This window comes from Lagenorhynchus albirostris, chromosome X, assembly GCF_949774975.1.
Source record: "Lagenorhynchus albirostris chromosome X, mLagAlb1.1, whole genome shotgun sequence".
Lineage (NCBI taxonomy): Eukaryota > Metazoa > Chordata > Mammalia > Artiodactyla > Delphinidae > Lagenorhynchus > Lagenorhynchus albirostris.
This window is the reverse complement of record NC_083116.1, coordinates 63,716,641-63,735,890: the sequence shown is the minus strand read 5'-3', so window position 1 is coordinate 63,735,890 and position 19,250 is coordinate 63,716,641. Positions and strand designations below refer to the sequence as shown.

At 37.3% G+C, this 19,250-nt stretch overlaps 1 protein-coding gene across 1 annotated transcript in view; it reads right to left on the bottom strand.

Moving 5' to 3' along the window:
* The window catches only part of BRWD3 (bromodomain and WD repeat domain containing 3), a 120,032-nt gene extending 106,953 nt beyond the window's left edge, over nucleotides 1-13,079 (bottom strand). The window contains exons 1-5 of the mRNA XM_060138136.1: nucleotides 12,875-13,079; nucleotides 12,689-12,747; nucleotides 12,457-12,486; nucleotides 11,996-12,055; nucleotides 1-151 (exon numbers count right to left, since the gene is read on the bottom strand). Of these exons, the coding sequence (XP_059994119.1) occupies nucleotides 1-151; nucleotides 11,996-12,055; nucleotides 12,457-12,486; nucleotides 12,689-12,747; nucleotides 12,875-12,905 (331 nt within the window). The 5' untranslated portion in view covers nucleotides 12,906-13,079. The remainder of the gene's footprint in view (nucleotides 152-11,995; nucleotides 12,056-12,456; nucleotides 12,487-12,688; nucleotides 12,748-12,874) is intronic.
* Nucleotides 13,080-19,250: the final 6,171 nt, after the last annotated feature.

The following is a 19,250-nucleotide window of genomic DNA, read 5'->3' as shown; positions in this document are numbered from 1 at the left end:
CTTTGGCATCCCGTAACAGAGACTGCCGACCAACACCTAGTAATGTCTGTACCCCAGGAACACTCTGAGGGATCTCCTTATCTAGTAAGGGACCAATCCGCTCACAAATTTTAAGGAGGTAGTCTGGAGGAATGTGTGCATTGGCTGCCACCTAAAAAGCATAAGTAAAATACAGGAAAACAAATTTGGTTTAAAAACATTAATCTAGTCCATTACCAAACTGTTCTATCATGGAAAAAAGTACAATTTTAAAACACACAGGAAAATAACATTTTAAATATTTAATACTTCAACCAAATTTAAGAAACAGCTACAAAAATTAAGCATCATTTAAACAAGTGATAACACATAAATGACATGGCAGTTTAACTTACTTTTTCGTGCCTTGATTAAATCATTTGCTTAGCTGTTAATCTAATGCAATAAGCATTACAAAACAGCAAAAAGGATCATGCCTAAAAATCAAAGTACAAAGATGATGGGTAAACTCTACTAGTACTTGATCAGCAGTGATCAAGAATCAGAGAACCTAGATTCTATATAAATGATAAGAATGCAAACAAAAGGTAATACTTGCACCAAACTCTCACTTAAGTCCCTTTAGGATTAACAGGACACATTTGCTTAATTAAAGCAGAACTCTTTCTCCTAAAAAAGTTAATTGGTTTTCAAAAGAGTATCAAATTAATGATTATTTTAAATACCATGTTCTAAACAAGCTATGTACTCAAAATTCATTGCAACATTAACTCATTTTTTTCCTCCAAGTGCTTTATTTATTTATTTTAACATTAACTCATCTTTAAAACACAAGTAAATTTCTGAAGATGATTAACTAATGTAGATAGGAATGAGACAATAAAACAACAAAACTGGTTTTCATTTTTTATCTAAGCTAATGTTAAAGTTACTGATGTGTTTCATAAATACCTAATTATTAAAACAGTAAAGAGTAAACTAGAACATTAAAAATCCTTAGATAAAAAGAACATCTACATTCTCATCTTGACAAAAGGCCCTAAAATCTACTTACAGTTACAATGCCAATTTTTATAAGTGCTACAGAGATAAATATATATATATATATATACATATATATACCTACCATCACATAGGACACATATCAATATATTACTTCCAAGTCAAAAACAATATAACTCAAAGGAATAATTTTGTAAATCATCCCTAATGATCACCAGAAGAGATTATGTGTGTTCTTGATAAATACTGGTTCACTGAATCAATGAATGAATAAAAACCAAAGTCTACCTATAAGTAATATCATATGAACTCACAGAGGAAAAATCTTTCTCCTATCAGGGTGCCTTTTTTGTTTTCTTAGGAAACACAGGTCAAAGAACTACAATCCAACATGTATTTAGGAATCTGGGAATAAATGATTCTATTGTGATTTTTTAAAATTATTTCCTGCCAATTATCTTTTGTAAGTCCCTGAAGAAACAAATTTTAATCTACCAAAATCACTGGGGCCTGGCAACTGTCATGATGGTCAGGAAGAATGGCAACTTATGGGACTTCCCTGGCACAGTGATTAAGACTCCATGCTTCCACTGCAGGGGGCACGGGTTCGACCTCTGGTCAGGGAACTAAGATAAAAAAAAGAAGAAGAAGAATGGCAACTTAACCTGATTATTTGCATCTACAAGTTTTAGCTTCTGGATTGGGACAAAGGATCAAGCAAATTCTTTCAGTTATTTCACACATGTCTAGTTTTGTTTTCCAAGCAAGTAACTACATAGAACTAAAATATACAGGTAATATTAAAGTCAAAGTACGTGATGATTCAATCTAAAAACTTTTTTTTTGTTACTTAGAGACACTGATGTCCTAAAATCCTAGTTTGTAATTCATTCTCTCCACAATAGGGCATTCCTAAATAGGCCTACGTGCAAATATAGTTAGTACTCCTAAAAACATATATCTCAAAGAAAAAAGCCTTAACATACTGCATATTAACATCTATAATATTTTATGCCTTTTTTCCCGCAACACTGTCTTGTATAAACTGGGCTTCTGATATCAGTCATTACCTTTTCACCAAGTAAATGTTATAAGGCTTTACACACAATGGTAGTTGTTGTCTTTAGTGGCATTTTCTTTTTTATCAATTTTCTTTTCCTCATTTCATTACCATCTCAAGAGTTATTCACTTGTTACACAAATCTACCCACCAACTTGCAATATATATACAGTAACATATAATCCAGAAAACGGGAGTTCTCTGATATGAATTTTTAGTATTACCCTCTTAAAGAAACCTGTCAGAATTATACCTTAAACTGAAACCTTAGGCCTCCTGGCTACTTCATTTTATAAAAACAATGATGCTTCATTTTCAGCTAGTTATATAAATGTTTTATCTATTCCTCAGTAATCATTAAAAAACACAGAATCATTAATTAAGCAACTAAAACAAGGCTCATCTACTCTCACATTCTCCCCCTTGAAAATTTGTATTATAAACTATTAAAGTTTACAAGTTTGCTTTTCATCCTATGCAACAGAAAATTGCTCAATTTCTAGGCAGTCCCATTCAAAAATCCATTCCTCAAAATCAATAAAAATTTGATTGTAAAACAGCACAAGAGAAACAGAGATTCTATCAACACAATGGCAATAACAATACTTTTGAGTTTGAACGTGCTCTTTTCCTTTAAACAATATTTACAGGCTTCCAGACTATATCAGCACAGTTCTTGCAATGATAGTTTCTTCTAAATCAAACTTCAGGACTTATAAGTGGTATTAAACATTTACTTCAATCCATTTGCTTTGCCTAAAGCTGGAATTCCTTTTTTTAAATTTTTTTTTTAAAAATAGGTATTTATTTATTTATTTATTTGGCTGTGCCTGGTCTTAGTTGTGGCATGTGGGATCTTTAGTTGTGGCATTCGAACTCTTAGTTGGGGCATGTGGGATCTACTTCCCTGACTGGGGATCAAACCGGGCCCCTTGCATTGGGAGTGCAGAGTCTTAGCCACTGGACCACCAGGGAAGTCCCCAAAGCTGGAATTTCTTAAAGGTGATCTTTTTAGGCATAAGAACTCTTATCCACCCTCAGTAATTACATTTCTAAGTTTTAAAAAATTCTGTATTAGAATTACATGTGAATATAATGTAATATATCATAAAATATAATATTGAAGATATGTATTAAAATATTCTATGAAATTTGTGGCTTATTAAAAGCCACTCTTGGGCTTCCCTGGTGGCGCAGTGGTTGAGAGTCCGCCTGGCGATGCAGGGGACGCAGGTTCGTGCCCCGTTCCGGGAGGATCCCACATGCCGCGGAGCGGCTGGGCCCGTGAGCCATGGCCGCTGAGCCTGCGCGTCCGGAGCCTGTGCTCCGCAACGGGAGAGGCCACAACAGTGAGAGGCCCGCGTACCACAAAAAACAAAAAACAAAAAACAACAAAAAAAAAAAAGCCACTCTTTTTGATTAAAACTCAAAATATTCTAATTGCAGTTATTTAGCCAAATTTCTTTCTGGAATATAATGGCCAAGAAGTAACACAACAAGCACTTTGAGATCTGAAGAAGAAAGGCACTCTCTAAAAACAAAGTTCAAGAGCATAATACAAACTTTTGTATTATTCTGTAAAATAGCTCCAAGGAGTTAAATTATAGAACCTTTGAACTGGAAGGATCCTTATATACAATCAACTTAATTCCACATCTTACAGTAGGAAAAACAGATCCAGAGGAGTGAAGTTCAATGGTCACAATGAATGGACCAGAATCTGGGTCTCTGTGCCCACTGTTATTTCTATTACTGTCCCATTAAGGCAGCTGAAAAATCATGAAAGTAACACAAAGACTGGAAAAAATTAAAACTATAAATTTGATAAACTGAAAGAAATTAAATGAAGCCTAGATTATAAACCTTCTTGATAGGAACACTGGCTGACCTAAAGAGCAAATCTAACAACTGAAATCACCACACTTGAGAATCATTATGACAACTGAGAAGACCAGAAGGAATCCAGCTGGGCACTGAATAACATACAAAAGGTACCTAATCTCAGGGGGCCAGACCTGCACCAAGAGCTACATTTGAAATACTATTTTCAGATAGCCATGATAGCATTCTTACTTTGGCTTTTCGAAATAATAAGATCAGACAAGTAACTAAAAAACAAAGAAAATAGAATTGTGTGTTTTGTTTTATAACTAAAATCACTACACAGGTAAAATGAAGAATGAAACTGAGACCATATGCTGAAGAAGTAAAATGCAACATTTTCTCTGAGATTTGAAATGGGTTTTTTTGGGGGGGATAGAAAATGAACATCCATAAAGTTAGTCACATGACTTTTTGATATTTAGGGACAGGAAACAAAACAGATTTTGAAAAATACAGCAAGGCTTTAAATATATCAATATAAGTATAGTAGAGATAAGCACAGTACTTTGAAGTCTAAGAGCCTGGATTACTCAGGCTCTAAAATTTACTAGCTGTTACTCCTTCTGGCAGTATGATACTGTAGAAAAGACTTAGATTTGAATTTTTCCAGCATCCCCAGGATCCTACTTATATGACCTGCAAAGTTATTCAGTCTCTCTGAGCCTGAGCTTCCTCAACTGCAAAACAGGGAGTAATGATAACCACCTCATATTATTTGTAAAACAAAAACAAAATCATTCACTCATGCATTCATTCATTCAGACATTTGAAGTATAGGGATATAATGGAAAGATTAAACTGCTGCCCTAAAAAAATCCATAATCCCAGTGGGGGAAACAAACTAGTAGCTAGAAACAAATCAAATCTACAAGCGCCCAGAGGTTTAGTACAGAGAGCTAATGAAGCAAAGTACAGTACCTAATTTAGCCTGGGGGTAGGGGTTCTTGTCCAATTTCACACCTGAATTCTAAGTGAAAGTTAACAAGGCAGACAAAAGGAAGGGAAGGCATTCCAGGCAAAGAGAAAGGAACCCCCATCCAGTAAACACACTTTGCACAGTGACTAGTACATATATCTCCTCAATGTTTAAGATGCTCCTACACAACATTAAGTTAAAAAAAATAAAAATAAAAAACTCTATCCAGAGTATCTGATTTTGAAAGAAAAAAATGCCCATACTTGTACAAAAAAGATGAAAGAAAACATAAAAATCTAATAGTTTATTTTCTGCTTGATACTGTTCAGTAAAATATAAATGCCTGCAATAATCCAATATTATCTTTATAATTTAAAATTTGAGTTTTAATGTTTGCTGAATTTGAAGGAGGAGAAATGAAAAACTGGGAAGCAAAGGAAAGAAAACAGGCCTTTCCATTGTAGTAATACCACTGGTTAACAGGGTGGGCCACAAAGTGTTAAGACTTCCTATCATTTTCTTTTGAAAAAATTAATCATTGTTCATAGCATTTATTTTTATTTTTATTAGTTTTAAGATTTCCTCAGGAATGAGACAGGCAGAGCAATCCACCTAGGGCTCAAGTATTCTCTGGTTAATACTGCCTCAAGAAAGCACTAAAAGTACTATAACCCTGAGGTCAGATGATATCAAGACAAGAACAAGGGACCCACCCACAGTCTAGAAGTTTCTCAGTAGAGAAAGGCCCAATAAAAAGAACTCCATACTAGCTAGCAGATTAGTAAGCCTAAAAAATATATATCATGAAAACACTTCTAAGGGCTTCCCTGGTAGCACAGTGGTTGAGAATCTGCCTGCCAATGCAGGGGACACGGGTTCCAGACCTGGTCTGGGAAGATCCCACATGCCGCGGGGCAAGTAGGCCCGGGAGCCACAACTACTGAGCCTACACGTCTGGAGCGTGGGCTCCGCAACAAGAGAGGCCACGATAGTAAGAGACCAGCGTACGGCGATGAAGCGTGGCTCCCGCTTGCCGCAACTATAGAAAGCCCTCGCACAGAAACAAAGACCCAACACAGCCAAAAAATTAATTAATTAATTAATTTTAAAAAGCTACAAACATCCATGACTTATAAAAAAAAAAGAAAAGAAGAAAACACTTCTAAAAAAGTTAAGAAAATTGAACAAGTAATAACTAAGAACCAGCTAATTATAAAGCACCATGGTAGATACTAAAAGGCATAAGAAAACATCTTCAACAAGGTAATTTAAAATACAAGAAATAAATTGTCAATAATGTATAGAAAATAAGATTAGGATAAGAAGAGATCAGTCAGAAGGGTTGAGGATCCCTGCAACAAGACATGGGAAAAACATACCTCCCACTTCTTAAAAATGAGTTAATACTATACCAGTATCATATTGAATTACTCTTCTGTAATACATAAAAATGCAAATAACACTAAATATCTTTTCACCTAGTGATCATTCCTTGCTTAACACAGATGCACTTCAAAGACACTCATTTTGGGCTCAATTCTGACATTTTTTAAGTGCTTTTTTTTTCTTTCTTTCTTTTTTTTTTTTTTTTTTTGTGGTACGCGGGCCTCTCACTGTTGTGGCCTCTCCCGCTGCGGAGCACAGGCTCCAGACATGCAGGCTCAGAGGCCATGGCTCACGGGCCTAGCTGCTCCGCGGCATGTGGGATCTTCCTGGACCGGGGCACGAACCTGGATCCCCTGCATCGGCAGGCGGACTCTCAACCACTATGCCACCAGGGAAGCCTTAAATGCTTTAATGGTACTATTTTATATGTCCCTTACCTTATAAAAAATATTAGGAAAATTGGGTGGTGATAATTAGCCAATTACCCAAGAAAACATAAATTCTGGGGTCATAGTTCTTCAGATTTTAATGCTAACCATTCAAACTCTCTGTCCTATATTTAAAATGTAGTAACCAACTCATTTGCACTCATTTGCATTCTTTCATATTTAACTCATTTGGTCCACACAACAACCTTGCAAAACAGGTAGGGGTTTTTATTTTATAAATGAGGAAACTGAATCTCTGAGAGGTTAAGTAACTTGCCCAGGGTAGTTCAACGAGTAATGACTATCTCCTGGACTAAATCTTATGGCCTTTTCTACTACCCACAAAATCCTATTTGAGAAATGTCAAACAAAGGCATCTCTAAAATATGACACAAACACTAAGTTGACTTTAAATTACTATTTTGCTCCCTATAAAAAAATTATTAATCAGTCAATAACCAACATCAGTAGAACTTCAACAGAAACACACAAACTAAACTAATATTCAAATGTCATAAAGGTGCTTTCTGGACAAAATTTTATAAGAAACATTCACCCAATCCAAATTCTTACTCTTTAACAGCAGCTCTCTTCGTTTCCTTAATACCATCTTATTTGTACTGAGATACCAGTTTTCCTAGGACTGATGCTATATCTCCAAAAGGATTTTAATCATTGAAAGTATGTTTCTAGAGCCCAAGTGTGGAAAAAAAAAGCCAGTGATCAATCCAGATGAATAGGTAAAACAAACATGTTATAGAAAGCAAGAGCGTACATGTGGCTCAAGCCAATCAGTAGTGAGGAATACCAGTTTACAGACATTGACTGCTGCCTGCCATAATACCTATCAGTTAGCATTATATCCACACGGGAGTCAAGCAGCACATGCTTTTTGGTTTCCCATGATGCATTCCATTCCTCCTAACCATGGCTGTGTGTCCACATAACAGTTAATAAATCACACATGCTTAAATTGCTTCCACACTTAGAGATGCAATACCATGCTACCAGCACTCAAAATCATTCTACAGTTCTAATAGACAATTTAAGCTATTACTAGTAACTAGAGAACAAGAGCTGAGTAAGGTAAGAAAAAAATGCAGGTATGTCTGGAATTCAAATACAGTGTTTTAAAGCAGTTGGTGAGGATCAAATGAGATAATGTGAAAACATTTTTAAACTCAAATATGTTAAATGCAGATGTAAATTCTTATAATGACATATATCACCATAGATGTACTATTTCTAAAGACAGCAGTGAACATACGATCTTGATAAAAGTTTTTTAAATAGCAGAAAACTACTTCAAGTCTTTTGAATATAAAATGAAGGTAATAAAATCTATGTCACTCCAAATGTAAGCACTAATTGGTACTTTCAATTCTACAGATGAAAAATGCTGAATAAATGTAAAAATATATACCACACCTAAAGATAATTATGTCTTTGGTTCAGTCTTATGATAGGAGTACCCATACAGTGATTCAAAAATCTTAAAGCATGCCTTTAAAAAATGTTTCCAACTCACCATTCCAATATATAAAATTTGTATATTTACAAAAACTGTTCATTTGTTTACACACACACACACACACACACACACACACACACACACACACACACACGCCCCTCACTGCTCTGTTTGTCATCCCCAATAAAGCTCCAAGGAGGAAGCAATAAAATAGTCAACAATTCAACAGGGTCACCACAAATGAAAGGACATCTGTATTTATTTATATTATCTACCTTAAGATGTAAGAAGCAAATCTAATTCTATTATGCTATAAATAACAGTCAAGCAGAAATAAAGAAAAATACTCAGATCAAACTTCAAAAACAATCACCCTGACTTCAATTCTCTCCCTGTATCATTACAAAATTCTGAAAATTAATTTAGAATTTTTTTGAATGTCATAATCAAAAACGTTACAGTTCAACATAAACTGACAAACATTTCATGTTCAGACTCATTTTTTAAAGGCATTTCAGATCTTGACATGTCAATACTTGACTACAAGCAGCTTTAACAAAAAAGCACCTTCCCATGTGTTCCAAATTATAAGTAAAACACTAAATCAGATTTAAGAAAGAAAAAATAGGGATTCCTAGGCTATGCAATAGTAACAGTAGTAATGAAGTGTTGAAGAAATCTAACTTATTATCTTAATATTCTTCTGGATAAATCAAGTTAAGCAGTATAGACAATTCAAATGAAAATATACATATGGACAGAAAGGCAGGATTTTTGTTTCAAGTATGTAGTATACATGACTATGCAACTTCAATTCAGTATTTTGATATCCTTGTTTATAGTCCTTCACCTCTTCATTATGCATTTGTCTTCTTTCCTTTTTATATCCCAGTACATCTTCAGTTTGAAGTGCCGCTATAAAATTATACTAATTAATACTTTGCCCTAAATTTAAATCCAAAACATGTAGCTAAATCAAAGATCACACTGTATAAATCCATTGTTCTAACAGCACTTTAAAAAATACTACCCCGGGACTTCCCTGGTGGTCCAGTGGTTAGGACTCTGTGCTTCCACTGCAGGGGCACAGGTTCAATCCCTGGTGGGGAACTAAGACCCTGCATGTCCCTTGGTGTGGCCAACACAACAAAACAAAACAAAATGAACCTACATCTCTCCTACAATGAAGCCACTCAAAATCTCAAGCCAGATTTGAAATAATTTTTATCAACAGTACGACTGATGAATCTAGCAATCAAACACTGCACACTCAGTTCTCAGCCACTTCTTTTCCTTCTGTTCAATTCTCAGCCCTGCCTCATCTTCCCTTCCAAAGAAATCTATAGGTAGAGAACAGACATATGACTAAAAATAAGACCATATTATCAAAATGTAATATCCCTACAAAAATTGGACCCTGGTGTGGAAAAATAAAAACCTATGTGTACAATACAAAAAGTAAATTAAAAACAAAAAAGGTAACACTAAACCATAGATAACAGTCAAACAATAGAAGAAATTCTGTGTATATAAAAATTAAAAATGTATAAGTAATTATAAAAACAATAAATTAAAAAGATAAAGGTGAAAATCAAGTATATGTAGGGATATACAAATGGATTAATGACAATTAAAAAATAATTTGTTAAAGTTTAAGCCTCACTAATAATGGGGAAAAGAACCAATTAAGTCAATTGAGGACTATTTTCACCTATTAAAACCACCAAAAGATTTTTAAATATTTTAAAAATTCATTCTAAGTATCTAGATGGTTACATTATAAATTAGGACAATCTTCTGGAGAGCAATTTTATAATATATAACAAAAGCTATAAAATGGATGAGTCCCTTGACCTGATAACTCCACTTCAGAAATATAGCCCAGAAAAACAACTGAAAAAGAAAAGAAAAGAAAAAAAAAGGAAAAAAGCAGAAAGACTACTTAACTATGCAGATATTAGTGAAAAACTGGAAGTAACCCAAATGTTCAACTGGCAATTGAGTTCTAATCACAGCAACTTAAAAACAACCGAATCTTTCCTTGCCATTAAAATAACAATGACTACTCAAATATAGATAAGTATACGTAAAAGTGTTACATAAGAAAATATAAAGCATAAAGTGGACATTGATTACAATTACATGAAAATATGCCTTTACAATATAAGGAAAGGAAGTCTAGTAAACTGGACTTTGTTTTTTTTGTTTTTCTGTGTGTGTGTGTGTGTGTGTGTGTGTGTGTGTGGTTAGGAGACTATTTTTAATCATTTTGGTGCTCATTTACTTTTTGGAACTGTCAAGTTAATTTTTAAAAAGCTTTTTCCTTTTAAAAAATGTTACTTGCTTAAAATGGTCTACTTAGAAACAAATAAACAAAAATATTGTCAATACACCTCAGTATACAAAACCACATTAGTCATAAAGTATTAAAACATATTGGTAAGCACTGTTGTTTTTGCCCTTTTTTTGAAAGAACTTCAGTCCAACAAAAAGTCTGACTACAAATTAAATTGGTAATACATGCAGTTTTTCAAAAATATTTTTTATCCATCGGAGAATTTTTTACCATTAATATTACAGATGGTGGAGTTTATCCTTATCACAATTATTATATCATTTTCTGTGCTTTGCAAAACTAAAAAAAATTAGTCAGTAGATTTGGTGATAATTAGCATGGCCTCATTCTTGTAATTTAATACAAAGAAAATTATCAAATGAACACCAAAGTAATTTAAATATTGTCCTGTTGAAAGCAAATTTTAAATCATTCTATTTATATTTAGAGTCTACCATACCCCTCCAACTTTCTTTAACTTTGTCTGATTTTCCTCTGTTTGGATCTTACTGGAAGGAAAGATAGCTGAACTTAGATTTTAGTAACATCACCCCTTTCTCCTTTCATTTCCTTCCAATTGACTGTGCCAGTGGCTAACACAAGGGAACATCCTCCCAAAAATAAAAAGGATCACCTTTTTGTGTGTGTCAATGCCGAACAGAAGGTGCATTTACACTATGAATTATATTTGCTGAACAAACAACAGTCAATCCAATGCTTTTGGTCCTTTACTAAAGTATATTCTATTTTAAAATATGACCATTGTTGTTTCCTTGTAAATCCAAAATCGTGTTTCGTCAATTCTCAAAAAGCTCATAATCCACAGTTCTTATTTAGTGAAATTGTTAACTGCATAAATGCGATTTAATAATGATTTGATGAGCTATTTTCTACAATCTGAGATATACAACGATTATGCTTTTATTCCGTAGTCGATTATCTAACCCCCGACAAATTTTGAAATTAGCTTGATGCTATTATTTTTAATTGTGTCGTTTTTCCCTAGTCCCTGGTCCGTCAACTCCCCTCCTGAACCCCCTCTGCCGTGCGGCCCGCCGCCCCCAGACCAAAAAAAAAAAAAAAAAAACAGCCTGGCCTCAGTTCCCGTATTTCAAGCCAGGACCAACCAGAAAGCAGTTTTCTTCCACTAATCCGGAACTCCAGGCTGTTACCAACGCTGTCATTGGCCAGCGTCAGTCCTTGGTACGTGCCCCAAGATAACCCCCTGGTTTCTCTCCCTTTTACCCCTACAATGGGCCTTTCCCGATGTTTGTAACATATTCATAATCTACAGTACGGCATCTCTGATAACCAGTTCACATTCTTCAAAGTTTTCGGGTGGAAACAAACGAGGCCAAGGGGAGGGCAAGGTACCCTTTCTCCAACTCGCCGGGAGGGGGGAAGGGACAGTTCTTCGGCTCAGCACTGAGCTCCAGAGCCGCGTAGGTTGAAGGGTCGGGGGCGGGTTGGGGGAACAAGGTGGGGAGGGAGTGGAGAAAGAGTTGGGTTAAGTTGAAATGAAAACTTTACTCACCAGATCCTCGAAGCTTCTTCGGTGCTCTCTCCCCTCCCAGTCTAAGCGGCGCGGAATAAGCTGGGGGCCGGCGAAAAGAAAGGGGGGAGGGGGCAACGATAAAGGCCAAGCCTCTGCTCCGCATCAACCCGACCCAGTTTGGGTCCGGGTCCTCGACCCTTTGGCGTCTTTATTGCTGTTGGCCTGATAGCTGTTGTCTCAGAGCTAGAAGAGTGTGGGGGAAAGGAGGCCGAGGAGGAGGAAATCCTGAAAAAACACCTCCCACAGGCATAAAGAGGGGGCGAGTTAAGACCCCAGCGATATCCGCCCCTTTTGAGGGAAGAAGCCGGTTCACCACTGTGACAACAGCTATGAGTGCCCAGTTCCAAGCCTTCCTCCCGGTCCTAGCCCTCCGCCCCTTACTTGCCCTTCCTCCAGTCTCACCCCAACCGTCCCCACCTCTTCCCGAAGGGGCTGCGTACCTGATGCTCCTCGAGCTCCTGCACTAGCACCTGAGCAAAAGGGAAACACGGATATGAGGGCAGCTCGGGCCACCAACCCATTCCTCCCTCCCCAAACTGAACCCTGCCGCTGACGGCAGCGCTACTCAAGGCCGGCCTTTTCCTCACCCACAGCGGAACCGCACACCCAGCTGCCTCGGTTTCCCCACTGGGACCATTCCCCAAGACTCCCAGATCTCCTTCCCCTTCTCACCTGAGCGGATTTGTTGCAGGGTCCGGACTGCAAGAATCTAGCGATCAGGTAATACAGCTCTGAGGAAGAGGGGGGGAAAGAGGTTGAGAGGGAGGCAAAGAAGAAAAAACAGAAGCTTTTTCAAAAGAAACTGACAGCCGTCGCGCTAAGCTCCCATCCTCTTAGCCCCAGGACACAGCTACCCACCGGCTTCGATCTGGGTAGGTGCCGCCGCCATCCTTTTCCCGAGGGGGTTTGGGGGATTTGCTCCAGAGGGGCTGGCGGGGGCGGGTGGGGATGCTGCCTCTATTGTGGTGAAGCCCCCATGCCCAGGAGTCCCGCCGCTTCCGCCGCACTCCTCGTCCCAGTTTCGGTCTCTCTCGGATTCATCGCATCACGTTTCGACCCATAGATATTCTAGCCCAAGAGCTGAGGAGGCGGAGGAGGAAGGAGAGGGAGAGAGAGAAGAGGAGGGAGGAGCCGAAGTGGCGGAGGGGTGGGCGGGGGCAAAGGGGGTGGGGAGAGGGGAGGGTAAAAACTGTGAGAGGGACCTGCAGCGCTCGTTGTTCACCGCCAGAGGCACTAACGCATCCTCCAGTCCTCAGCTCTCCAATACAGCCGACAGTTACCTAGCTACCGCTCCCGGAAGGAAGGGGAGGTGCTAACTGATGGCAGACTCTCTGGCAGCTACCGTAGAACTCAGTGGTGACGTTCCCTTCAGCGAGTTCCAGAGTGGTTACCCTTCCAGTGAGGGCAGTCGGGCCCTTTCCTATTGAGGACCTTTCCCTCTGGCGTGGTCGTGAGGAACATGTGAGGAGCCGACTTGATTCAGCTGCTTTCTTCGATTCCCTCCCGGCACCGAGGAGGCTTTGATTTTTTTGTCTCTCTTCCACCGAAAGGAGGCTAGCCGCTAAAGGATCTCGTGACTGAGAAAGAAAAGGAGTCCCTACTTCGTTGTCACTTGTTTCTCTTTAAAATGATTTTTGTACCAGATGAAAATGCTGTTAACTTAGAAGTCCGGAGGGCAGGGCTCATATTGTTATAGAGAAAGAGCAGCTCTCTAAACGTCCCCTGATTCTGATAAATTTTCAGGAAGAATTTGCTGTCAGACATGAAGCATTTTATTTTTTCCCCTTCTGAATGTGTAACACATGCCATATCTGTCCCATTCCTATAGGATAATTTTCAATTGTGTCTTCAAATACTGTCAAAATATTTTATGTTAACCATGGATTTTTATGTATTATTGCATATCTGTATGCAAGGTAGTTTTCTACAGGTTTGGGGCAACTTTCGTTATTTAATATATAACCCCTAACTCTTAGTACAGTACCGACTTTCAGTAGTTGGTTACTGAAATCTTAAGTGATCAAAGGATTTGTAGAGTAGTAATTGACACACATATAGTGAACAGTCTACTTCCCTACTTTCCCTCACGTAATATATTCCCACCTCAAGCCCTGACCAAAAAGTAATTAATAGAAGCTGAACCTGATGAAACCAGAAATGCTGTTTAAACTGCATGTACTGTTTACATTGAAATATTCAGATTTGAAGGTTCACCTTTTAAGGTTAGGGCTGGATTCTTAGGAATTTGATTTCCTCACTCAGAGTTCAGCCATTGACCACAGTGTGCCTAGAATTGCATTATGCTGGCATAAACTTAGCCTAGGTTGGTTAGTTCTCACTCTGGTCATTATTTTCCCCTCAGAAAGAAAGAACCACACAAAATGTGATATAATAGGTCTATCTTTGGTCATTATGCTGTAGTACTTGATAAGACAAATGCCATTAACTGAAAAATATTAGATATTGAAAAGACCTATAAGCCCTAGATAACTCATTGCAAGTAGCTTAGCAAAACACCAGACTAAATATATTTTACAGATCAAGTATAATATATACAACAGTTACCATTAAGCTATTACAATGTACTAAGCACTTTACATATTTTACCTCATTTAATCTTTATAATGACCCTAGGAGGTAGTTTCTATTGTTATCCACATTTTACAAGTTATAAAAATGTCTATATGACTTTGGACAACTCACTGAAATTCTGTGAACCTTATTCCTCATCTATAAAATGTAATAGTACTTGCCATGCCCACTTCACAGTAATTGCTGTAAAAGTCATGTGAATATGTTTGTTCATATTTCAAACTGTATAGGGCATTGTTATTTCAGTGATCGCTTCAATTTCAGTCGGGTGCAATCAGGAGAGAAAAGGCACACGGTAATTTGAATAGAGAAAGTTTAAGGTACAGAATTATTAACAATAACAGGAGATTGGAGTAATGAAGAATTACCTAGTAAGGTGTAAAGAGAACTCTAAAGAATATAGGAATAGAAGACATAGTATATAATATAATAGCAGATAGTAATAGCCACTAACCCTAGAGCTGAGAGTACTCTCAATCCCTATTGCCCACCCAGGGCTAAGATCCAGACCTTGTTGGAGAGGACACAGCCAACCAAGGCTCATTCAATGGCAGGAAAGATGCTGTGGTACCTTGCTGAAACTCCAACTTCTGGAACTTTCTAGAAGCCTACCTTCTGGAATCAACCCTCTAGGGTACCTGGGAAATAATGTTCACAGGGAAATGTCTCACCAGAGGCACGTTACTACAAAACCACTAGAGGCAAGGTGCCAGGGGAGGCTGCTGGGTGCTACCAAAAGCATGCACCACAGGAGCTAGGCACTAGAGAAAGCTGCACAAGCTGCAGGAGCATCCTACTCCATAAGCACTCCAGAAGCGGGACACAAAACCTTTTCTTCTTATACTGTATTTCCAGTTTGCTCTACTGACAAAGCTTCAGTTCTTGCTGACAAAAGGAAAAATATTTAGATAGCCCAGATCCATTTTCATAGAGCAGTCAATAATGGAGAGTTTGGAGATGATGAGCAACAAATCAATAAACTGGCACAAATTCCCTACTGTTTTCTTTACTATAAGGACTAGGTTGATAAAAGGAAAGTTATTAAAATGTGTGTGTTAACATAAAAGTGTTCATTTGTTCTTTAGGATAAGCCGAATGCTTTGAATTATTTTGTTGCAATTAAAATCACCAGTCTTAACCCTGTGGCCAAAGGCTTAATTGGGAGGGGAAGGAAATTTTTATAAGCTAAAGCAAATATTGATTTACATAGAAAAAATCAGGAATGTTTACCTGATAGGCATTAGTTTCCTAGGACTGCCATAACAAATTACCACAAACTGGGTGGCTTAAAATAAGGGAAATTTTTTTGTCACAGTTCTGGAGGCCAGAAGTCTGAAATCAAACTGTCGCCAGGCCAGAATTCCTTCAAAATCTCTGGTGGAGAACTCTTCTCCCAACTTTTGATGGCTCCTGGCATTCCTGGAAATTATGGTAGCCTAACTCAAATCTCTACCTCCAGCTTAACATGGCCTTCTTCCGTGTGTGTCCCTGTGTTAAATCTCCCTCTCCTTTTTCTTACAAGGACAACAGTCATTGGATTTTGGCCCCATCCCAAATCCAGAATGATCTCGTCTTGAGAACCTTAGCTTAGTTACATCTACAATGACTCTATTTTCAAATAAGATCATGTTCACAGGTACAGGTACTAGGGGTTAAGGCATGGACATATCTTTTGGAAGATATATAACTAAACCCACTAAATCATTTATTTCATTCTGACTCTTTAAAAATCACATTTTAAGGGAAGATCAAAGTTGAAAATTTAACAGTTCTCCCCAGGATGGCCAGAAAAGAAAGAAAATAGGAAATTCTGAGATGGGGGGACAGAAGTAGTAAATAAGAAGATTAAGGGACTTCCCTGGCTAGGACTCCATGCTTTCACTGCCATGGGCCCGGGTTCAGTTCCACAAGGGAACTAAGATCCTGCAAGCCACTCAGAGTGGCCAAAAGCCAAAAAAACAGTTTAAAAAAAAAGATTAATATACCAAACTCTGTAAATAAATAGTTGCTCTCTTTTCCTGTCTCAGTTTCTTAAAATAACAAAATTATATAATGTAATTATTAAAATAATATATTCTTGAATTAAAAACATATCACATACATTATAATATGTTAACATATTTTAATACATTGTATAGGTGTGATATGCATAACAAAAATAGGAGAAAAAAGAAGGAAGAGGGAATAGAACTATATAGGAGTAACATCTGTATATCTCAAAAGAACTGATTTAGTATAAAAGCAAACTACATTCTGTTAAGAGGTATACAATCAACCCTAGATGAGCCACTAAGAAAATAACTTTAAAAAGAGTGAAAAAGTAATTTAAAAAGTTAAAAAAATGAAACAAAAAAATGTTAAAGTTCCACTAAGGAATATTTACTTAACTCAAAAGAAAGGGTAAAAAAGGAAGAATAGGACAAAAAGACATGAGATATATAGAACAAAAATTAAAATGGTGGACATAAATCCAACTATATCAATAACAACATTACAGGCTTCCCTGGTGGCACAGTGGTTGAGAGTCCGCCTGCCAATGCAGGGGACACGGGTTCATGTCCCGGTCCAGGAAGATCCCACATGCCGTGGAGCGGCTAGGCCCGTGAGCCATGAACGCTGAGCCTGCGCGTCTGTGCTCCGCAACGGGAGAGGCCACAACAGTGAGAGGCCCGCATACCGCAAAAAAAAAAAAAAAAAAGTGTGAGAATTTGTTGCTAGCAGACCCTTATTACAAGAACTGTAAAGGGAAGTTATTCAGGCTGAAAGCAACTGAATCCAGACAAAAACTCAAATTATTCAAATCCACATGGAAAACAAAGTTCAATTGTAAAGATTACTATATAATTATAAAAGACAGTAAAAATACATATTTCTCCTACATTCTTAAATTATTTTTTAATTATATAAAATAAAATAATGTGTAGATAATCTAGTTTGGCATATCACATATAGAAATGTAATATATTTGCCAATAACAGCAAAAAGAAGGTGAGTGAGAAGAAAGCTGTATTGGGTTAAGAACATGATACCATGTGGTACGTCAAATCTGTAGGAATAAATGCAGAGTGTAAGAAATGACAAAAAAATCAGGCTAATATAACAGAAGCTATAAATATATACTAGCTCTTCTTTCTTCTCTTAGCTTCTTTAAAATATATTAAATTATATAAAGTAATGATTATAACAATATATTGTTTGGATTGAAAATTTATAAATGTAATATGTTTAACACCACAAAATGGGGGAAAATGGAGTAGAGTCATATAGAAGTAACATTTCTATATCTAAGCAGAATTAAGTTAGTATTAATTTTAAGATGATTCTGATGAGTTATGATGTACATAGTAAGCTCCAGAACAAACACAATGGAAATAACTCCCAGAAATATAGTGAAAATGTTATTAAAGAAATTTAAATGCAGCATCAGAAAATATTCACTTTAATGGAAAAGAAAGCAGTAAAGAAGGAATAGAGGAACAAAAAGGAACAAAAAGTAAAATGATACGACTGTTGGTGGGAAAGTAAATCAGTGCAGTCAGCATTGAAAACAGTATGTTTCCTCAAAAAATTAAAAATAAAACTACCATATGATACAGCAATCCCACTTCTAGGTATATATCTGAAGGAAATGAAATCACTGTCTTGTACAAATACCTGCACTCTCATGTTCGTAGCATTATCCTCAATAGCCAAGACATGGAAACATCCTAAGTGGCAATCAACAGATGTATGGATAGGGAATTCTCTGGTGGTCCAGTGGTTAGGACTCTGTGCTTCCACTGCAGGTGGCCCAGGTTTGATCCCTGGTCAGGGAACTAAAAACAAACAAACAACAACAACAACAAAAAAAAACAGGAATGAAGAAAATCTGGTATATATATGCAATATAACATTATTCATCCATAAGAAAATAAATCCTGCCATTTGCAACAACATGGATGAAACTTGAGGGCATTTGGCTAAGTGAAAGAAGTCAGGCAGAGAAAGACAAATACTGTATGATCTCATTTATATGTGAATCTAAAAAAGCCAAACATAAAAACATAGAGTGGAGTGGTGTTTGCCAGGAGCAGGGGAAATAAGGAGATATTGGTCAAATGGTACAAACTTTTAGTTATAAGATAAAGAAGTTCTGGGAATCTAATTTTTGTGTTAATTTACTTTTAAGTAGAGCCCCAGGATGTCGGATGGTGAGCCTCAGTTCAACAAAAGACCGAAAGGAATTAAAACAGAGAAGTTTTTGGAAGTTCTCTGGCAGTAGAGTTGTTAAGACTGCACCCTTCCACTGCAGGGGGCACGGGTTCGATCCCAAGTCAGGAACTAAGATCCCCGCAAGCCATGAGGCTTGGCCAAAAATAAGTAAGTAAATACATAAAAACAAAAATAGTGAAGTTTATTACTCCAGGTCCTAGAAGAGGTACACAGCATGCCTCAAGGGGCAATGTGGGAGGTCAAAGCAGAGTGCAGGCTGAGAGAGAGCAGCAGGACATAAGATCCATGCCTTTAACAGAGTCTGAGGGTGGAGCACTTTGGCATTCCCAGGCTAAAGCCAGATTGATCAATTCAAACCAAAAAGAGCAGGTGTTTGGTAAGTTTTGCAAGGGTTTTATCTAAGGGGTGCACGAGGGGAAGGCTCTGGAAG